Source organism: Dermochelys coriacea, chromosome 3 (genome assembly GCF_009764565.3).
Source record: "Dermochelys coriacea isolate rDerCor1 chromosome 3, rDerCor1.pri.v4, whole genome shotgun sequence".
Classification (NCBI taxonomy): Eukaryota; Metazoa; Chordata; order Testudines; family Dermochelyidae; genus Dermochelys; species Dermochelys coriacea.
Window position 1 is genome coordinate 17,513,768 of NC_050070.1, and position 22,997 is coordinate 17,536,764.

The following is a 22,997-nucleotide window of genomic DNA, read 5'->3' on the forward strand; positions in this document are numbered from 1 at the left end:
GTATTTAAAGTACTGGGATTCATGTAGATGAAGCATGAAAAGTAAGTGCAGGATCTTTATGCATGTTGTTAATTCCAACAAAAGTAGTCCTGAAATTGGGTCATAATTAGACACATAAGCAGTTCTTATTTGCTCATTGCCATGTTGCTAAGTTGGCTTCCTCCCAAATGTGGATCTTGAGTACCAGCATCCTCCACAGAAACAATTGCCAGTTGTGGACAAAATTTTCTTTTGCAAGCGTGTGAATGAGAGAGAGCCTACCAATAGCAGTCAGCAACCATCAGCTAGTGCTTGGTTATTCCAGTTGTCTCTATCAAGAAGTCTCTGATTTAAGAAGCAATCCTGTTGATGTTTTGAGGTTCAGGAACTTAATCCTGTAAGTGAATGAAGTACATGTTCAGAAATTACAGCCAAAGTCTTTTGGCTGCTAAAGTGATTTCATGTGTTTCAGCAGAGTTGGGTACCAGCCGCTTGCTGGATCTTATATACCACACAACATAGCCAACTTTGTAGGAAGGGAAAATGCATGAAATTTTTCAGTGGAATATGTGAAGGAAGTGGAACTTCAATGGGATTTTTAGTAGGAAGCATGAAGGGGCAAATTTAACAAATATTAATGTTATAGCATCATATTTACTATAAGCTCTCACTTTTGTGGACATAAGTGTAGTTGTACTACATCATCCATAATTAAGGCTGCGAGTTTGTCACGGAGGTCACGGATTCCATAACTTTCCATGACTTCTTTTAGTGGCCGGTGCACCTGGCCTGGTGGCAGCTCAGGCAGCCCCTGTGCCAGTCGCACCAGCTGCTGCTCGGGCAGTCTCAGGCCACTGCGCCCCACTTCCCTAGCAGCAGCAGGAGTTTGGGTGTGGAAAGGGGCAGGGGGTTGGGGCAAGGGATGGGGTGAGGTGGGCTCTGGGTGGCACTTATCTGGAGGGCTCCCCAGAAGCGATGACATCCCCCTCGCTCAGCTTCTAGGCATAGGTGTTGCCAGACAGCTCTGTACACTGCCTCTGCCTGCAGGCACCACCCTTGCAGCTCCCATTGGCCGCAGTTCCCGACCAATTGGAGCTGCGAAGCCAGCACTCTGGGTGGAGGCAGCGCACAGAGCTACCTGGCCATGCCTGCACCTAGGAGCTGAGTGAGGGGGATCTTGCCATTTCCGGGCAGGTGCAGAGCCAGGTAGGGAGCCTGTTGGACTTGCCAACCCTCCCCCCCCAATACCAGCAGGGGTACCCCCCCAAGCACCTGCAGCACCCCCGGGCTGCCCCCCCACAAAGATTTAGTCAGGGGTATATAGTAGAAGTCGTGGACAGGTCATGGGCTATGAATTTTTGTTTACTGCCCATGATGACGTATTACTAAAAATACCTGTGACTAAAACGGAGCCTTATCCATAAATCCATATGCTCTATGACTAGGGAGTTTACTTTCAATCTCAAAATTCTTCCCCTGCTTGATGGTGCAAAATATCCAGGCAGGGCAATAGTCACAAGAACACTCCCTGCTTGGATAGCATAAGGAAATAGACCCGACATTGTGCTAATGTCTGAAAAAGAACCAAGTGAAGTAGGAAGGGAAAGGGAAACAGGAAGTAGGGCTTGAAGAGACGTAAAACTTCTTCTAAATTCCTGCTTACGATGCACTCTTTATTTTTTTTTATGTTGAGTGGTTGTCTGCAAAGACCCAGATTTCAGTCCCTGGTGTCAAGAATCATATGTCTAAACTTAAACATACACATTCCTGATGTGACTTCAAATCATGTGTTTACACGTAGTCAGCTCAGTATCTAACTTGCTCTGTGTGCACCTACCAAATATGCCTGCATACATCAGGTATTGCATGTGTAACTTAAGTGCACACACACACACAAAGAGGCATATGTGGAAACCTCATTTTGAAAATCCTGTTGTTTTTTTTCACATTAGTGTTATATTTCAATTATATAAAAATTGCATAGAGCTGTACAAAGAAGGGGAATTTTACATCAACCCCCTGATGTCTGTAGTGTGTGATTGGAAGAACAACACTGAGGGAGAATTAAAAATGAAGAAAATCACAACATTTTAAAATATATATAATTTACCAACTGCATAACTGGTTTTCTTTAAAATAAGCTTCTTGTACTTATTTAAATTGGCTGCAGAAACTAGCATAAGTGTGCTGTAGACATCAGTGGGAGAGTCTTCCCACAGAATTTTTTCGATGCATTGTGCTCAGGACCTGTTCATAAATTAAAACCTCAAAGAAGTGAACACAGCTTGAGAAGTCTAGTATATATTTTAAAGACCTTTCATTTTTCTCCTGGTGTCTGTTATAGTCAGTGGAAAGTGATGGTATTTGAAAGTGGGAAAACAAATCTGACATACACAAAGGACATTTTACAGCCGCAGGTGAAGATCCTAGTGTATTATCTCCCTGATTTTCAGACTGTGGTCCATGGGCCACCATTAGAATCATAGAATCATAGAATCATAGAATATCAGGGTTGGAAGGGACCCCAGAAGGTCATCTAGTCCAACCCCCTGCTCAAAGCAGGACCAAGTCCCAGTTAAATCATCCCAGATCCATTCTTAGTGACCTGCAGAATTAAATGTTTAAGAGCCAAGTTGAGGGCGATTGTGGTGTGGTAGAGGAGTTCCTTGTGTTGTGATGACATTTTAATAGCCCTCATCCTAATATTTGCACAAAATTGACCTAGATTAGGTGAAGAGTGAATCTTCTTTCAGGAAAGAGAATTTTCAGTATATAGTTTATGCCCATGAAGTCATTGGCTTCTAAAATGAGACTTCCAACAATTGTGCAGATTGAAACGGTACTTTCTGTGACATGAACATATATTCAGCAGGCAACCAACTTTCATTTCACATGGGAACTGACCAGAATCAGCAAGTTAATTTTATTTGTAACCATTTCTTAATCTGAGCAAGTATTTTCCAAAGCATGTAGAAAGTGGAGCAGTAATTTCTTGCTATTAATCTTGTAGGTGAAATCCTGGCTTCCTTGAAGTCAGTGGGAGTTTTGCCATTGACTTCATTGAAGCCCGGATTTCACCCATTGTGATTTAGGTCCACATATATTAATTAGTAATACACCTTTAAATCTTTCATGGGAAAGGGTTTTGGGTTTTTTTGTGAATGAATTAGCTGCAGTGTATTGGTGAACACCTGTGATGGTTGATGTTAAAATTATTTTTAGGCAAAATAATTGCTGATGTATGCTTACAAAATATAGAATTGAAAGAATAGAAAGGTATGATGTTTTATTTTAGGAAAGTTGAATGTTAGTCATTCCTTTCTAACCTTTCAGTGTTGTTCTGTCTTCTTTTGTCCTTAGTACTCATGTTTCACTCTTCAGATTTGTTTGTGTTCATTTTATCCTTCATTTTTTTTTTTTAGGACCCAATGTTGTCTTCCAGTGTGAAAGCACCTCAGAGACCCACTATCCAAGTTTGACTATAGCGTGGAGGCAGGGTGGACAGCCCTGTTCAAATATCTGACACAATCCATTTGCTTCGTTTGAATGTTAGATCCACATGAGAATTAGTTTTTTGTGTTTTATAATCTACTGTTGCAATTAATTTGTAAAACCAGAAAGGATAGTGGGTCTTTGTGTGGCTTTCACTGCTGTCCACTCTGGTTTCCTCTAGTGTTCTTTTTCCTTTTCTTATTGATAATCATAGATCATTAGCATGCATATCAAGGTATCCCTTGCATGGTGGGATTTCAGACACACAAAGACCCACTATTTGCACAAGTTAGCTGAGCTGTTTTATATGGGCAGATGTCTTCTTGTAATGTTATAACCTGTGCATACTTTACAGAAGTGAAATGTTTGCTGATTACTGATCTGATAGACTTAGTTTAATCCTGTACACAGTGAGCTTTTTAAATTGGCAACATATATGATTCATCCAAAAAATAAAACCTGGCCTACCTTTCTACATTACAGAGTGCCACTGTGACTACAAGTATGCCATGTAGTTTAAGTTTTAGATCATAGAACTGTTTTGTCTGATTCAGTCCAGCCTTCCTACTGGCCTTTTTGTGAGGAGAGGAGTTTAGAAGTGGAATGGAGGATGCTTTCATTTCATTTTCTTCTCTCATCTCATCACAGTAGCACTATGGGGCATTTTCTCTCAAGGCAAAGGGAAACTAGGCTAATATAATTTGTGGGCTGGCCTGCAAGTTACTTTGGGTGGATGTATCCTATCCCTTGGCCACCACCTTCCCTCAAACATTTTACCATTGTAACACACTTGTCGTCAGTTTTGGTGAACAGCATCATCTAGTCTTACTACAATTGGTACCATGCTGCCTCTGTGCTGTCAGACTCACCGATCTGCCCTCATTTTCTTTTCTTTTTTTTTTTTTAAATTAAGAGTTCTGGTACAGGACTGAATGGTTCTGAAGACTGATAATTGGATAGAGAGCCTTTCATCTGTAGGACACCAGGTCATAACTGGCCCAGGTCAATAGTGAATGAAAGTCTTTGGCATCTGAAAGCTGTTCTTGTTCCTATTACAAAATGAATTGGTGGTCTGTCAAGTTCCTCCTATACAAGTGTCCACAATAATATATGCCACCACCAGAAAAAGACACTAGTAGACACACTTGTTAGGTGAAAGAGGAAGGCCAAGGATTTAAATGGACTTGGAAACTGAACCATCCGCTCTCCTGGTTCAGAGGTAGCTTTTCCAGTTTAGGATTTGAGGGGCAGAGTGTTATAGGTAACACTTGTATTGCCCATGCTGTCTCTGTTATGTGGATAAAATCCGGACTTCTGTCTCCAGGGCTATAAATCTTGCATCTTTTAGCAGCCTAAATTACTTTAAAAGGAGGGGGGAAAAGCTAGTAAATAGATTTCTTTTAGTTGCTTTTAAAATGAAAGGGTCTATTTGATGGCAGACCATTCATCTAATAAAACAGTTCTGTGATCCATACAACACAAAGAGAATTTCTAGTAGATGCAGTATTAAATTCAGTTTGCTTCCTGAATTTGGGATTGAAATAACAAACATGTGGATTATGCAATCTGAAGTTGTTTACAAACTACTGTAAGTTTACAATATATATGAATATTATAAGGTACTATCCGGAAAAAGTGTTAATACAATTGCAGAGATTTAAAAGCCTTCTTCCAAAAGTTCTATAAAAGGAGTGAAATATTATGTATTTAATATACTTTATCTAGTAATGTATATGTGTCCCTTAGGTCAGAGAGATATATTTTGTGCAATACAAATTACAGTAAGGTGCCTACATCAAACTATAAATGGATTTTTATTTCAGTTGTATTTTATCTCAATTAATATTCTGTTCTCAAATAAATTAACTTTAATTAGAGGCAAAGAATCTGCTAATTAATTGCTCAAATAGCAATGTTCTAGCTGACTTAATGTTTTTTTCATGTTGAAATTAGATTTTTAGCTAAGGCTGTTTCTATTAAAATGTGCTAATTGCCCTGTATTGCCTTCTCTTAATTTTCTGATTTTGCAGATCTATTTAATACAGGCAGAAGTGTGCTGCTATGGTACAAGAGTCGTATCAAATTGTCACTTATTGTAGGCCAATATCTGGGTGTCTTTGAGACCCATTTGCTTTTAAAAATTCAAAATTCAAGGCGCTTTTAACCCAGAGAGTTTGGGCCAGATATAACTCTCTAATAGCCAATAAAATTGTTGCCTTGATTGCCAAGTTACTAAAAGACCCCAGTAAATAAATAAATAAAGTCATGCCCTGTCTCGTATGTGCTGGGAAATAATATTATGGTATTTTTCAGCAATAAATAATGCTTTATCCACGTATACACAGCTGCAATTGAATATTAGGGATAGCATTCTATATCTGTATGGTTTGACCCATGTAAACCCATAGTTGGAAATAAGCATTCACAACTAAAACACAAACAGCGGCATTCAATTTGAATTTATAGGTGCTAGAACTGAGTTCAGAGACATGCTGCCATGGGCTTTCTCTGTTGTAATTAAATGTTGTAGTGTTATTTGAGAGCCAAGGTGAGTAAGGTAATATCTTTTGTTGGACCAACTTCTGTTGGTGAGAGAAACAATCTTTTCAGCCAGAAAGAGCTCAAATGCTTATCTCTCTCACAAACAGAAGTTGGTCCAATAAAATATTAACTATTCCACCTTGTCTCTCTAATATCCTGGGACTGACACGGCTAAAACTGCACTGCGTAGAGCAGTGTTATTTGAGCATCATCTATGAGCTCTGCACTGTAAAAAATGGAAAAGACCACAGTCCCTCCCTCACATTGTTTGTCTTCTACATCAGACAGATTTTTCCGGTTAGACATGATGCACCAGATAACTATGTGGTCTGGTCACGTAATGGTACGGAAGGATTTTTTTAATACACATTTTAGATTACGGATAAGAAGAGGCTGTGCAGAATACTTATTTTAAGGCAAGATTTTAAAGAACCCTGCTGTATTAATACATGGGAGATGGGAGCAGCTTAGTCTAAACAGATTTTAGCTTTAAAAGTGAATTTCCTTGCTCATGTGGGTTTAATTTCGATGCTTACAACTATGTTAGCATCTTGGTGACTACATTGACCCAGTCTCTCAGGCATAAGCTTGGAGAGACGTGTAGGTTCAGCCACCATTCCAGCCATTTAAGAAAATTAGTTGTAAAGGGTCCAGTCCCTCCTGTCACAAAGGAGGATGGCATGATGTGGAGCCCTACAAGGGTGGCATGGGAATTGGGGAGACTCCTCTAGTGATAGAAGGGGCAGGAATAGAAATATTGTTGTACCTGCACAATAGCTGATACCAAAATGTTTCAATTTCTGTAAGAGTCTAGTTTGCAGTGTTACTTTCAAAGCTAAGTTCCTTATCTTGCAGTCAGATCTAGACAGGTCAATCCCCTGCACTCACACAGCCCAGGATAACAAGTTTCAGAGTAGCAGCCGTGTTAGTCTGTATTTGCAAAAAAGAAAAGGAGTACTTGTGGCACCTTTGCAGGCACAGATGTATGAATAGTTAATGCTTGTGAAGCACTTTGAAGGCATATGTAGCACTATATAAATGCTAAGTATCAATTTTTTATTACCTGTAGGAGCATAAAAAGGTAAAAGTTCCATTTGTAAAAAGTTGTGCATTCTAATAATAATTGAAATTGCCCCTATCAATGGGTGAATAATTACCCTGAGCCCAAGGCTTTGTTCACCAAAGTGGATCCCAGAGTGACTTTTTAAAACCAGTGAGGTTATAAACTCTTGTAAATAGGCGTCTGTTATAGGAATGCTGACAGACCCTTGCCCATGGTGGTGCTGACTGCTGCTATAGCATAATTACACTTTAATGTAATGGAACTATTAAACTGTTACATAATGGTGTGTTGCCTTGAAATATCTTTTGTTGTTCTTTTCAAGTTATAGTATTAATGGTTGGGGATACACGTTAAGATCATGCAAATGCAGGATATGCTTGGCATGAAAAAATTGTTCATCTTTGTTTTTAAAAAACCTGTAAGATAACTATGCAAATGTATTTTATTAAAGGGACACATAAAAGATGTAGATTGTGTGTGTTGTTTTTTGTTTAAATAGCCTAGTTAAAAAAAAATTCTGTTAATTAGCTGACATGGCTTAGCAATTTTTTTTTTGTCATGTGGAAAACTAAATCCTATCCTACTTCTGTTTAAAGTGCAGGGGAGTATATTGAAAGTTTTGATCAGAGAGGGTTGGATTTAAAATTGCCACAGAGTTTTCTGCTAAGGGCCTGATTCCCTCTCCCCCTCCACCCACATTTATTCATGTGAGTAAACTTTACTTGTTACAAGTAGTCGAGAGACTTCTCATTACTCAAATGATTAGATCATGTGGCAATGGATAATTAAGCTTATTTGAAATTTACATAGTACAGGCTAGCACAGATTGAAAAATGAAAACAAAATTTCTGATGCAGTGGCTCTGGCTCATATGCTACATTAACATCAAGCTCATACTTAACTTTTAAAATTACAATTGTAATGGTATACTATCTCAGCAAATCAAAAAGCTTAAGATGAGGGAAAGTCAAGTAACTGTTCATACTTTCCTGCAGCCCTCCTTTGCTAGGGTGGACCTGGAAAAAAGGAATCAGTGTAGTAAATGCATATTTATAAAAGGCTGGATTCTGCTCCCTGTACTCACATTTAGCATCTTAATCTTTGAGTAACTCTCATTGTGGAGGCGAACCAGTTATCCACATTGGTTTGCTCTATGCAAATTGACCTTCAGGAAAGCACTTAAGCACATGCTTGAGTCTTGTTGCCTTTTTCCAAGATGGAAGTGGCCCATGCTCTTGTTTTTAATATTTTCTTTACCAGACTGTATTAAGAGTTCCACTCACTCTTCATCCAATTTGGGGAGATGAACAAATCATTTAATCATACCCAAACATCTCTGAAACTGCTTCAAAAATGGCTTGTGAATTTAATTACTTGCCCAGAATTTTGAAAATGTTGTTTAAGCAAAACAGATATGCATCAGGAGCACAACAAATTTTTGACCATCCGGCATTAAGTAAATAACATTAATATACAATCATATTTAAAACTCAAAGAGGTGAAATATATGGAGATAGATCAAAAGTTAGAGATGGGCAAGACTTATATGATCCAGTCCATTTCCATTCAAGTGCAGGATTGTTCTCTACAAAGTGCCGTTGCTGAAATTGTTGCTGCCAACTTCAAAAATTCAGTTATTTGAAATATACTTTTACTCCTTCAATTGTCAGATCTACGGCAGAATAGATGATTTTTTGACTGGGAAACTTACCGTGTAGTCTTAAAGACAGGATTAGTTGTGCTGTTAGCAGAGGACAGTATTTCTTGTAGAAGTGCATTTGAGGAAGGGAGATAGTTGAAGGACGAGGAATTGTTTTAAAACCTATTTATAAACTTTCAAATTTGTTTTACTCTGGTGTCCTTGTCTTTGTTTAATCTGTTATGGGATGCACTAGCTATGCGATATCTGCCCAACAGTCTGATCATTGTAAAACAAACTTCATTACAAAATTCCAGTATAATAAGATTTTGATCTCTCTTGACTTCAAGATTCACTGATTTGTGAGGTGGATATTTACTGAGGCAAAGTATGAACAGTGACAAATCTTAATGTTCATATTAACAGAAATCAGTATCTACTTATTGTTTCCTTCATAAGTTGATTTATTATGGCTATGAATTTTAAAAGGATGAATTAATTTTCCAAAGGGGAGATGAAGTTACAGTCCAGAATAAAGCTATTGCTCACCTCTCAACCAATCAAGATTGTCATCTTTTGTATCTGTCAGTCTAGTAATTAGTGTCTGCTGTCTGATTAGCTCATCAGAGGTGAATTATTGTCACTGAGTCTTAATGCAGCTAACTGACCCAGACTTCAGAATTTGAGGTAAATATTGGAAATCTAACTAGTTATGTGATTTTTTTCATTCATGTGTTGGAACTTTTATTTTGTATGCAACAATTTGTGACTTCCTGCTCCATTTAGCACTCTCAAGTAAAGCTTATATTCTTCTGCCATGTCTATTATTAATTAGATTTATTAGAGTAGGGCATAAGGACCAATTGAGAACAGAGCCACCTTTTAATAAGCACTCTATAAACACAATAGTAGACACCCCCTGACCAGAAGAGCATGTAGTCTAAATGCAGGTTAAATCCAATATCCAATTACATTAACTCCCTTTCTAAATGTGTTTTACATCTGAAAGTATCCAGTTTATCTTTCAAATTACGTCTACATTTTATTCACTGTTAACTTTTTTTTTATCCTTCCAAAGTTGATCTCACCGTAAGTAAGTAACACTTCTATTGGCCATTGAGTTTCATTAGCAAGTAAGTGGACTTTACTACCAATTGTAGTTACAAGTAAACAGCAGCATGAGCTAAGACAATACAATCACTGGCTTCTCTTTTTGAGGGGATATAACATGCAACAGGGACAGAAAATTAAATTGCTCAAAGATCAGGGACTTAGGGCACGTCTATACCACAAGCTTTTGCCAGTGCTAGTTACGTTGCCATAAAGCCGCCGCAGTTAGTATCATAGATGACTGGTGCCTCCCCATACTGGGGGGTGGGGAGCACTAGCAAAAGGGGAGGACATATCACCTCCCCACGTGTCTCTGCCCCGTCCCCTGCCTGGGGCCCCCGCACTCTCCCCACCCTTTTTCCCCACCTCATGTTACCTGTGAGGGGGAGGGACTCCGCCCCCCCACTTCACCGGCTTCCCCCCAGTACATTCAGCTGCTCTCCCTGGCAGCCAGGCCCAAGCGGGGAGTGGGACGGAGCTGCTCCTGGTCGCTGCTATGTAGAGCGTAGCCAACTGCCTGGGAGAGAGCCTGTATGGGGTGGGGCAGCAGCGGTAGTCTGCTGCCTGCCTGGGCTTGGCTTCTGGGGACAGGGACTCAACATGCCGGGAGGGCGGAGGGGCTCTGGCTTTTGCTTGGCCGCCGTCCCTGGAAGCCAAACCTGGCGGGGGGGGGGCAGCCTGCCACTTCTGCAGCCAGGCGCTCTCCCAGGCTGCTGCTGTGCTGCATTGGGCAGTGTCCCAGCACAGCCAGGAGAGGCTTCTACTCTGGCCCTGGCCCCACCCTTTCCGCTGCCTGCCCACCCACTGACATGTCGCCTCTGGTTAGTATATTGCTTGTGCACATACTTGGCTCCTTTTGTCAGTGGTGCACAACTCAACAGGAGCTCTTGTTTTGATGAGCAGTGCATCCTGGGTAGGTATCCAAGAGTGCAACTCGCCACTGTCCAGTACGCTGTCTTACCGGAAGTTTTGGCAATGCACAGTGGGGCAGCAACAAGTTGTGTTGGTGAGACTGGAATTGTGAGGTCAGGTTCCCATCATGCAACTTTCTCCACCCCATAATGTCATCTGTATCCCATAATTTTCACTCCTATTTTGAACATCCCATGAACCCATATGGAACTTGTCACTATCTGCCAGCTCTGACAGAAGCATGGAATTTGCACAGCTCTGCAGTATTGTCATGAGCACTGCAAGCACAGGACATACGATCCTCTGGTATTTGCAGAGCTGCAAGAAGAGCCATGGAGAATATGACAATTTACGGAGAGTGGACTGCTGAGGGACATAACAAGAACCAATTCAAAATTGCTGGTGGCATTCACGGAGCAGTGGCAAACGGTGGAGCACTGCTTCTGGACTCCAGAAATGAGCACTGTCTGGTGGGATCACATTGTGATGCAGGCTTGGGATGACAAGCAGTGGCTGCAGAACTTTCAGATGGGCAAGGACCACATTCCTGAATCTGTGTGCTGAGCTCACCCCAATCCTTTAGCACAGGAATGCCAAAAAGAGAGCTGCACTGATAGTGGGGAAGCGAGTGGCGATTGCACTGTGAAAACTTGCAGCCCTCGATTACTACCACTCAGTGGGAAATCATTTTGGAATTGAAGAATCCACTTTGGATGCTGTTGTCATGCAAGTGTGAAGGGTCAGTAATAGTCTCCACACGGGACTATGATTCTCAGCCATGTTCAGGAGATGATTGATTTTCAGCCATGGGGTTCCTGAACTCCTGTGGAGTGGTAGACAGCAAGCATATCCTTATTTTTCCAGCAGACCACCTTGCCACAGAGTACATCAATAGAAAGGGCTATTTTTTTATGGTTATGCAAGCACTGGTGGATCACTGGAGATGCTTCACCAACATCAGCGTTGGCTGGTCAGGGAAGATGCATGAAGCTCACAACTTTAAGAACACAGGATTTTTTCAGGAAGGTACAGGCAGGGACCTTTGTTCCAAACCAGTGGATTACCATTTGTGATATTGAAATGCCAGTAGTGATCTTGGGGGATCCAGCCTACTCCTTTCTCTCCTGGTTCATGAAGCTATGCACTGGCCACCTCAACAGCACCAAGGAAAGATTCCTCTATAGGCTCAGCAGCTCAGAATGATAGTTGAATGTGCTTTTGGTAGATTGAAGGGACGCTGGCGTTGTTTAGTCACAAGATTGGATCTCAGTGATAAAAATATCCCAATGGTTATAGCTGCCTGCTGTGTCCTGCATAATATCTGTGAAGCAAAGGTGGAAAAGTTGCCACCAGGGTGAAGGGTGGAGGTGGAGCATCTGTCTGATGAGTTTGAACAGCTATCAGAAGGGCTATCAGAAGAGCTCAATGTGGAGCTATATGACTCGGGGAGATTTTGAAAGAGTACTTTAACAGCAAGCCATAGTAATGTATTCTAGTATCAGGGGTTGCCTTGTTAGTCTGTATCCACAAAAACAACGAGGAGTCCGGTGGCATTATTGGTGTTAAATTAATACCATTAATTTGGGCTTGAATAGGGACTGGGAGTGGCTGGCTCATTACAAAAGCAGCTTTGCCTCTTCTGGAATTGACACCACCTCATCTATCATCCACCCCAATCGAATTGGCCTTGTGAACACTGGTTCTCCACTTGTCTCTTCTCTTCATGTATCATTATATAATGCCTGCAGCTGTAATTTTTCACTCCATGCATCTGAAGAAGTGTTTTTTTACTCACGAAGGCTTATGCCCAAATAAATTTGTTAGTCTTTAAGGTGCCACCAGACTCCTTGTTATTTTAATGTATTATAGTGTACTGTGCTCTACCTGTCTCTGCAGTTTGGGGCCCCAGTAGGAATTGTGTGGTGCTTGGTGTACATCTAAGAATATAACATTGGTAGTGCGCCTATTAATTTTGTGATGCTTGCTGTTCATCTATGGTTATTACATGGTAGTTGTCACTGATTGTATGAGTTGTGTCACAGTGTACAATAACATCTAAGTGGGTGCTTTCGCTACTGTCGGGCATTCTGCATCGTTTGTTGGGAACTAATAAAGATGAATTATTTCCCAACAGTAGAGTTTTATTCAGTAACAAAAACACTTCCAAAAAAATTCTGTCCAAGTTAAGAGCAAATACATTAAAACCTTAATAAATTTATGGAACAGAGCTTAAAGAAGGAGAAGGAACATTCATGTCCATTTTAGCTACACATACATCAACTGTGGTTCTTACAGGTAAGTGTATCTGAAGTTGTGGTTGTCCTTAATGTTGCCTGGTGTGGAGTGGTAGGGAAAGGGATGTGGCCCCTGATGCCACATGGAACATTGGGGCGTCAGGGTTGGGGGGGGTAGAGGGGAGGGAGATGTAAGGAGTTCTTCATTGACTGCAAAGAAAGGCAAGTCCATGATTGTTGAACCTGTAATTCCATGACAGTTTGCAGCCTGTTTGCTGCTGGAGATGCCCCATTATGTCCTGGTGAATCTTCCTGCTGCCCGCTCTTTCCTTCTTTGTACAATCTGCAGTATTCATCCTCCAGGTCCTTCGTTCGCCATCTGATGCAGCACTTTCTCCTCCTTATCTTAGAGACTAACAAATTTATTTGGGCATAAGATTTTGTGGGCTAAAACCCACTTCATCGATGGTTTTAGCCCACAAAAGCTTATGCCCAAATAAATTTGTTAGTCTCTAAGGTGCCACAAGTACTCCTTGTTTTTTTTGCTGATACAGACTAACACGGCTACCACTCTGAAACCTCCTCCTTATCTGTTTCAGGCATTCCATGGATGTGGAGGGGGAATCCCTCAAGGCTGCAATAGCAGCAACTACAGATAAAACACACAGAGGTACCACTGTCACTATAGTCACAAAGTTAAGATTCAGAATCCCTTCCTCCCCTAAAGTTTTAAACAAGAAATGCTTATTTACACTTCTGCTTTGGAGTGCTTGTGCACAGTACCACTCACAGCACCAGCCATCGTGAAAATGGTTCTCAAGGGGCTAGGGAAATGAGGAGGAAATTGTTTAGTTGTGCGAAACTCTGAGTATAAGGCAATGGCACTGAATGCTGACATCATTTTCCACAAGCCGTGGTGATTTTAGCTGATATCTCGCTCCTGGGGGTAACAAAAGCACAGAGAGCATACTTGCTGCTGGTGTCCCAAACCCACCTGGACAGTATGCTGCTAGTCTGTTTGTTGCAATGGTGCCTGCCAAAGTTATCACTGACTGGTGTGGGAAAGTGGAGGAAGAAATAAGGCTGCCACCCCCAGAAACCTTTGGAGAGAATTGCAGTGTACCTCCGTGAAAGTTTCATTGAGATCTCTCAGGAGGATTCAAGGATCCCTGTGTACATAAACTGCTCTGCATCCCCACTGCCCAACTCTACAGGGTAATGAAAAGCAGATAACAACTCTACCTCTCTTTGTTGTACCGCTCATATGAATGAATTAATGAAAAGTTGATGGCATCCCCAACTTGGCAGGACATAGCTATCACTGAAATGGGAAATATAATTACACACTTACCTGAGGTTCCTTCCCCTGCATCGGGCTTGACCATGTTTGACTGCCAGGACTGAGTGGACTGCAGTGTAGTCTCCAACATGTCCTGGCTTGTGACATAGCTGGACTCCCCAGACACACGTCCCCCATCCTCCTCCTCTTCCTCTTCATGCCAGGGGGCCTGTGACTCGGGCTCTTTGGAGGTATCCATGATGGTGTATGGCATGGTGGGGTCTCCACCAAGTATGGCATGCAGCTCTTCGTAAAAGATCAACTGTTGGCTTCCCTGGCCTTCTGATATGCCTGCGGCAGTTCCTTTGGTTTCACTCAGCACTGTTGCTGATCCCTGTTTTACCTCTTCTTCTACATCCCCCATACAATCTGCTAGTAGATGGCCACATTTCTATGGCTGGTCTGTAGCTGTGCTTGCACAGCCTCTTCTCCCCACAAGCCCCGGAGATCCAATATCTCCTGTCTACTCCAGGCAGGAGCACATCTGGAGCATGTAATCGGCAGTGTCAGCTGGGCAGTCGCACGTGACCATGGAGAACTGCTAGGTGTGCTCACCAATATGGACAGTCAGAAAAAGGCATTTCAAAAATTTGCAGGGTTTTTTAAGGGAGAGGGACTTCTGGTTTCCACAAGCCCTGGACAGTAGAGTTCACAATTGTGACCAGAGCAGTCAGTGACGGGCATTGTGGGACAGCTGCTGGAGGACTGTTAGGGTCAACATAGGTAACACAGTGTCTATATTCACACTGTGTTGACCATAGTATATTGACCAGGGCTCAATGCCACTCGGGGAGGTGGTGTTATTGTGTCGTCATAATGGAGAGCTCATATCGGTGGGAGACCAATTTAAGTGTATACACATGCCCAGCGAGTTTGACAAAAGACAGCTTATGTTGACCTAATTTTGTAGTGTAGACCAGGCCTTAGTTAGTCCTGACAAATGACAAAAAAAAGTACTACCAGTGTGAACACTGTTTGACTGCTCTAAGACCTTTTATCTCGTATCCCATCAGAGCTGGAACTGAATTTCATGTCACAAACCACAGGAAAGAGTTGAAATCTCAGATTGATAGACTTCAATCACTTAGAGCCCTGGTAGTTTATGAAACATCAGATCTTTTAAAACTCACTTTGATCTGATGAATAGCTTGATTCCTCCTCCTCTTTAATTCTGGCTTGAGTGTAACCTTGACAAACAGCTCAAGCCAAACCAAATCTGGTACACTTTTATGCATCTGCTTAACTTTACTACCATGAGTAGATCCCATTGATTTCATAGTAAATTGGAAAAGTAAAATTAAGCATGTGCTTGTTTGCAAAATCAGAGCCTAATAGAGTCTTGCCAACCAGAAGCATTCAAAAATCGTAAGTCAGGCCCCCCCAAAAATCATAAAGTTGTCTTAAAAAGTTTTCCTTGAACTAATTTTTCATCTAAGTAATTGCTCTAATTGTCATGAGGATGTTGCATGATGATGGTGGGTCTGTGAGACAATCTCTCTGTAAAGATGGAGTCCTCAGTATGAAAAAGATTGAAAACTCCCCAAGTTAAAATATTTGCAATATAAATATAGGCCTTTTAAAATGATGGTTTTTAACATGATCTTGTCTCTTTACATAGAAAATATATATCAGACTTGTCCATTTTCCCTTAAGTCTTTTATTTTCTTCCCTTCACTGTTGTCACTGGGTTTGTGAAGCATTTCTTGAGCTTGGAAATAAGCTGCTTACATTGTCAGAAAGAAGTATTTGACTTGCAGGGCCTCTCCCTCTTTGTTGGGTGGGGAACCACAGCAGGAGAGCAAATGTTAGCACAAGTTCTGTATAACTGTTCAGAAGTCACAACGCCCAGGGGTGGAAGAGAAGATAAGTATTAGCATTATTAAAATGTGTCTTTGGTTATGGCTTGGTTATGATGAAGTTGGGGTTTGTCTATTCAAAATTATTCCATCCTCAAGAATTGGAACCTGAAAATGATTTTAGGAAATTAAAAAAATGAAGACTTGTCTCTTGCTTCTGTAAAAAGAAAAGGAGTACTGGTGGCACCTTAGAGACTAACAAATTTTTAGAGCATAAGCTTTCGTGAGCTACAGCTCACTTCATCGGATGCATTCAGTGGAAAATACAGTGGGGAGATTTATATACACAGAGAACATGAAACAATGGGTGTTACCATACACACTGTAACGAGAATGATCAGGTACGGTGAGCTATTACCAGCAGGAGAGCGGGGGGAGGGGGAACCTACAAAACAAAAGGATTTTCCCCTCCGCTCTCCTGGTGGTAATAGCTCACCTTACCTGATCACTCTCATTACAGTGTGTATGGTAACACCCATTGTTTCATGTTCTCTGTGTATATAAATCTCCCCACTGAATGCATCCGATGAAGTGAGCTGTAGCTCACGAAAGCTTATGTTCTTAATAAATTTGTTACTCTAAGGTGCCACAAGTACTCCTTTTTCTTTTTACGGATACAGACTAACATGGGTGCTACTCTGAAACCTCTCTTGCTTCTAATATTCTTGGTCTCGTATCATAGAATCATAGAATATCAGGGTTGGAAGGGACCTCAGGAGGTCATCTAGTCCAACCCCCTGCTCAAAGCAGGAACAATCCCCAACTAAATCATCCCAGCCAGGGCTTTGTCAAGCCTCGTACACATTAGTGGCTTCTGGCTTATTCCAAATGGTATTCGTTTTCTCTCTCTCACTGACTCCCGACGTCTGCTGAACTTAGTTATAAACACTGTGCGTGAAGAAGTTTTTTGTGAATATCAGGATGTTTGTCATAAGGTATCTGGACTATTTGTCTTTTCAAACCTGCTTTGTCCATCTAAACAACCTGTGGATTTTCCAGTCTAATTGGAAAGCTATTTGCTTTATTTTTTTCTTGTAGTTTTTGATGCCAATATTAGACCTCAATCTATTTGATTTGATTGTTTTCAAAAGCCACCATCAGTATGGCATATATTAAATTTGAAAAGTGAAGGAAAATTAAAGGTCGGGGTTAGTTTGATGGACTCTTGTTCGTACAGAACGTTTTCGCTAACAATTTGAGTTAAATGTTCATGTGTTTCTGTTTATACATCTCCCACATTCAGGCATTCACAGCGTAAAAACAAATACCCCTCCTCTTTGCTTTCAGTTTAAAAATTAGTTATAAACATCCAAGGCAGCACTATGGAGTAGAACTTTGCAAAAGTGTACTGGTAACTCAGAGACCCCATTGTAGATTGATTATTTCTGTAAACTAACAAATAAGGGTCCAATTCAGCAAACCACTTATGGCACGGAAAGGAGATAAAAGATATACACCCTCATCTAGAATACCGTATTCAGTACTGGTCACACTATCTCAGGGTTTGTCTACATGGCAAGTTAGTGCATGGCAAACCAGGATATCTGCAGACCACTAGCTTGCAGTGCATTCACTGGCAGTCCAGACTCTTTTACTGTGCAATAAAAATGCCATAGTGCACTCTGACATGTTCCCACGTGGACAAGCCTTCAGAAAGAACATTGCAGAGTTAGCTAGGGTTCAAAGAAGGACAACAAGAATGATTAGGCACATGGAAACCTATCTTCATAGAGATTGAAAAGATTGGGATAGTTTACTTTAGAAAGGAGACAACTAAGCAGAGCTATGATCAAAGTATATAAGATAATGAATGGTAGAGAGACAGGTAATCGGAAACTGTCTGTCTCACAATATAAGAACAAGGGGACGTTCAGTGTGGCCGATTCAAAACTGATAAGGAAAGCTTTTTCACTCAAGTCTTAATTAGATTGTGAAACTCATTGCCACAGGAAGTTGTTGAGGGAAAGAACTTAGTAAGGCTCAGAGAGGGATTGGATGCTTTTATGGATAAGAAGCTTATCTAGAGAATTATCATAGTTAATGCTAAAAAAGAGTTTTGGTGGGGATAAAAATCTCATGCTTCAGAGTTTAAACCAGTCTATAATTAAGATGAGACTTTCTTGGGGACACAGATTATTCCACATATGTCTGGTGTGGAGTTCTTGCTGCTTTTCTGAAGCATCTGATGCTGGCCAGAGACAAGATAGATCCACAGGTCTGATTCAGTGTAGCTGTTCCTGTGTAGGCATGTGTTTAAATCCTTCCCTATTGAGTGAAGTGCTTAATCACATGCTTACCAGCTTTGCTGAAGCAGGGCCTAATTGATTAAACTTGTTTGTTTGTCTGTTTTTAAGTCAAGGATACTGCATCATAAAATGTATTTAACGTTAATGAATAGGTACAGTTGAGTTCTAATTATTGAATGCTTCATGTATACTAGTAAATGGTCTGTAATATAATCACTGCTATTAAAATATCAGTATTTTCTAAACAGTGGAAAACCTGAGATTTCAGTTACCAAAGAGCAGTAACTATTTTGGCAAATGTGCTGTCATTTTAAGGCCTGATTTTCAGGGGTTCGGATCACTTGCAACTCCCATTGACTTCAGCTGGAGTGCTAGGAGCTCAGTGCTTTTGAAAATCGAACAATACGAGACCACTATGTATGTTATAAAAATAACGAAGACTGAGTAATATGAGAATTTACTACATATATCTATTCTTTTTTGCTAAGACATGAGACCACTCTTTTTTGTGAGAATTACCAAGTTTTTTTGGTTTAGAAAAGTAAGCATTACTGACAACATTCATTTTATACGTATTATGGGTTTAGAGCCTCAGCTGGGTAAATGATTGTAGCTTCATTGAAGTACATAATACTGTAGCCATTTATATAAGCTAAGCATCAGCTCTTACAAGTTTAATAGGACCTGAATGACTTGAAATATTTACTTTTCTAGGGTGTGCTGATCTCCAAACTCTTGATACTATGCAACCTATGGAAAGGAAAAGACAGGGCTATATTCATGAGTTGATCCAGACTGAAGAGAGGTACATGGACGATCTTCAGCTTGTCTTAGAGGTGAGAGTTACTTGGAAACAAAAGGTGTTTTAAACAACTGTCATAGCAAAGTCTTCAGTGTCTCGTCCTTATCAGATGATCATTATGACATTTGATTCATAGCTGAGTGGTGTAAATCTATGCAGTTGTAGGGCTTGTCTTCACTACAGGAGTAAATCGACCTAAGTTACGCTACTCCAGCTACGTGAATAACGTAGCTGAAGTCGACGTAGCTTAGGTCAACTTACCCCGGTGTCTTCACTGCGCTGCTTTGACGGGAGATGCTCTCCAATCGACTTCTCCTACTCTTGGAGAGCTGGAGTACTGGGGTCGACTGGAGAGCGCTCTACCATCAATTTAGCGGGTCTTCACTAGACCCGCTAAATCGATCTCTGCTGCATCGATTGCAGCAGCATCCATCTCCCTGTAGTGAAGATCAGCCCAGAGATGTGAAGGCTTTGATGTTTTAATAACATACAACATGGCAGAGTATGTTTTCTCATTATATCAACTCTTCAAGTACTGAGAATTGCCATGTTTTCTAAAGGAAAACTGCCAAGTTTGCATTGTAAGACCAGTGCAATTAATTGTTATTCTGTCACTCAGTGCATGGCTACATTGTGCTGGCAAAGTGCTCTAGTGACATGTGATTTTTAGAGCTTTCTAATGTGTTGCGTTCCAGCTGTCCCATATAGACCCTGCTGGCGTGGTGTAAAAGGCACCTAGTTTACATTAATGTAGTCCTGTGGGGCAGTTAGAGCACTTTACATAACACACCTGTCTGGCACGCCATGCCGTGTCGCACAGACAAGCCCTTAGACAGCTATTGTCTGTAGTCATCTTTTACATAGCAGCAGGAGAACTTGCAGAGTTATCTTCAGAATATTTGAAGGAAGCCAGCCTATCCCCAGTGCCTTACCAAATTTCATTCAAGCCAGTTACTGAATTGCTTGCTCTGGGACTACACTGGTGCTTCAGTATTTATGTTCTTCCCCTAGAAAAATCTCCCTTTCCCTCTGGCATTACCCTCAGTTGTGGTTCCTAAAGCAAAAAAGCAATTTAAATATTTTTGCAAATACTGCATTTTCTCTCCCTTGAGTAACTCTTTTCTCCTAAAGGACTTTCTGACTTAGTATTTAGTATTTATGTATCACCCTTTACCTTCAACATTGGTCTGAGGCACTCAAATATTATGGTGATGAGCTCAGTATAAGTACCTATATAGAACAGAATAGTCTATAGAGGTGAAAGTGCTTTATAAATGTTAACTAGTTCTCACATACTATCGGCATGGGATAGGTAAGTATTGCCTATATTTTATAAGTGGGAAAACAGAGGCAATGGTTGAGCAACATGCCCATGGCTGAAGGGGAAACTATCACAGTTCAGGGTAACTGCACCTGTATTCCTCCTCCATGGTCCAGCAAGGGCACCAACTCTTAGGCTTCTTCTCCCCAGCTGTGTCTCTCTCCCATCTGACAAGGGTTTTTCCAGGATCAACCATTCCCTGCCTACACTGTGGGTTACTGAGGGGCAAGTCCCCAACAAGACAGACTGGCTCACTAAGCCTTCTCCCGGGAGGGTATAAACAGCACAATTACCGACAGTTAATTTACCATAGAGCCCTTTCTAAACAATCACATTTATTGTTAGCGTAAAAACATTACAGAGAAAACACATTAAAAACAATACAAGAACCTGCACACTTGTTAATAAGCTTGCCAGAGATCACCTCAATGCCAACAAGGACTCCAGCCCATGAACAGTCCTTTAAACCGCACAAGGAGTTCTTCTGTTGTCACAAGTTCATAACAGCTGTTAGCTCAGCACAAGCACATGCCTGAATCTGTCAGTCATTCTTTCATGTAGTTTGGGCCTCTGGTATGGTCCTCATGTAGCAGGTGATCAGCAGACAGTGGGTTTCTCCTCAGGGTGCAGCTTCAAAAGGATGGGTCTGCAAGTGAGACATTGCCTACCCCTCCTTCCAAGTATTTCTAAGGGGGAGCACTTACTTTGTTTCTAGCATGGCATTTCAAAGAGCCCTTTGAAGCTCATAACACTTACTAAAGTTGACATTAGTTACCTCTCCTAGAGTAGTTATATACAATCCCACACTAACACATAATCATGTGCATGTTTAATACAGTGAGCTCCTCAGATACTTAAGCTTTGTCCAGGATATTGCCATTACTTTCCCAGTTAGCAATGTCAACTCTGGATTAGGACTCAAGTTCTTGCTTCAGTCATGCCCACCCGTGTTTGAGTTGAAATGTTTACTTTCTTTTTACTTACTGTGGTGTATCTGATCAGATGTGTCTTTGTGACTGCCACCAACACGCTGCAAATTGAACTAGAGCCTTCCAGAGCTGAAGGCATGAGTCTCTGCAGCTTGAGCTAAAGAGCCAGGCACTCTTGTTAGGGGAGGAACGTAACAGACTCTCATTCTTTGTGGATTGAGCTCAGAGTGGGAAACATTACATGCACTGACTGACCCATGAGTTATACATTGTTTGTACCTGATTGTTCTTCTTTGAGTGCTGGTTCCTGTGTTCATTCCATACATGGGTAAAGATGTGTACTATGTGTCTCAAAAATTCCAGGATTTTTATTTTAATTCTGCTTTCCCCTGTGCTTCTCACATCCACTGGGAGCAGAAGAAATAGAAACATTGAAATATTGCCTCTAACTCATCATTGAGTCTCAATATTCCTGAATCTGTCAAAGCTAAAGGATTTTGGAAATTTCAGAGAAGCCAGATTTGTAAGATTTTGAGCTACATTTCAGACCTTAAAGATTTAGATAAACTTCTGAGACATTACTAAGCTCTGATTTGAACTTTTGAATCTCTAGAGGTTCACCTATCACTAGTTAGGGCCTCTTTGAGCCCCTTCACCATGGCAGTGCTCTTAGTAGGGGAGTATTCTTTTGTGGTGTTTTTAATTTGTCTATTCAGATTTTTCAAATTGCACCCATTTAGGGTTCTAGATGCATGTACAATACACTATATAAGTACCGGTACATATCAAACAGTGGCCAGGATGGCACAATAGTAATACTGAAATCCTCCTAATTCTTTCCCTCAGGAGTTATCTGGGACGTTCTGTGAGCCCCAAAGAGTGAGCTCATGCTCTGACATTCTAAGACGTTAGCAAGTTCCAGAGTCTAGGGCCAACTACTTACAGTGCCCTGCCCCAGTCCTCTGACAAACCCCTCCAGGACTGTAAATTCAAATGTTGATTTCAACTACACAAAGAGACATGTTTCAGAGTAGCAGCCGTGTTAGTCTGTATTCGCAAAAGAAAAGGAGTACTTGTGGCACCTTAGAGACTAACAAATTTATTTGAGCATAAGCTTTCGTGAGCTACAGCTCACTTCATCGGATGAAGTGAGCTGTAGCTCACGAAAGCTTATGCTCAAATAAATTTGTTAGTCTCTGAGGTGCCACAAGTACTCCTTTTCTTTTTACAAAGAGACATGATATCTTAAGGTACGCAGGGCTCAAGCCAACAAAGAGCTTTATAGATTGAGAGCTTTTTGCTGTCTTCCTCTACTTTGTTCCAATCCACTTGCTTTCCCTCCTCCGTCTCTTGTAGAATTAATCTGTTTCTGCATGGTATAAATTCAAATTGGGAAATGGTTCTTTCCAGTTCTTATCTATCTTCTGTGTGCTTCCGCCCTACCAGTTCTCGCTGTATTGCATCTAGGATCCTTTAATTCTTCTGAATGTTACACATGAGAAAGCAATGTTTGCTCCCCGACAGTCTCTCTAAT

General features: G+C 41.1%; 1 protein-coding gene across 12 annotated transcripts in view; it reads left to right on the forward strand.

The window, feature by feature from the left end:
• Positions 1-22,997, forward strand: part of ITSN2 (intersectin 2) — a 119,491-nt gene that overhangs the window by 83,637 nt on the left and 12,857 nt on the right. For 9 of the 12 annotated variants that reach the window (XM_038393585.2, XM_038393583.2, XM_038393581.2 and 6 more), the window contains one exon: positions 19,126-19,247. In XM_038393585.2, the coding sequence (XP_038249513.1) occupies positions 19,126-19,247 (122 nt within the window). Of the gene's footprint in view, positions 1-3,401; positions 4,842-19,125; positions 19,248-22,997 lie in introns of those variants that run through there. The other 3 variants (XM_038393586.2, XM_043510162.1, XM_043510163.1) reach the window with 1 other exon arrangement.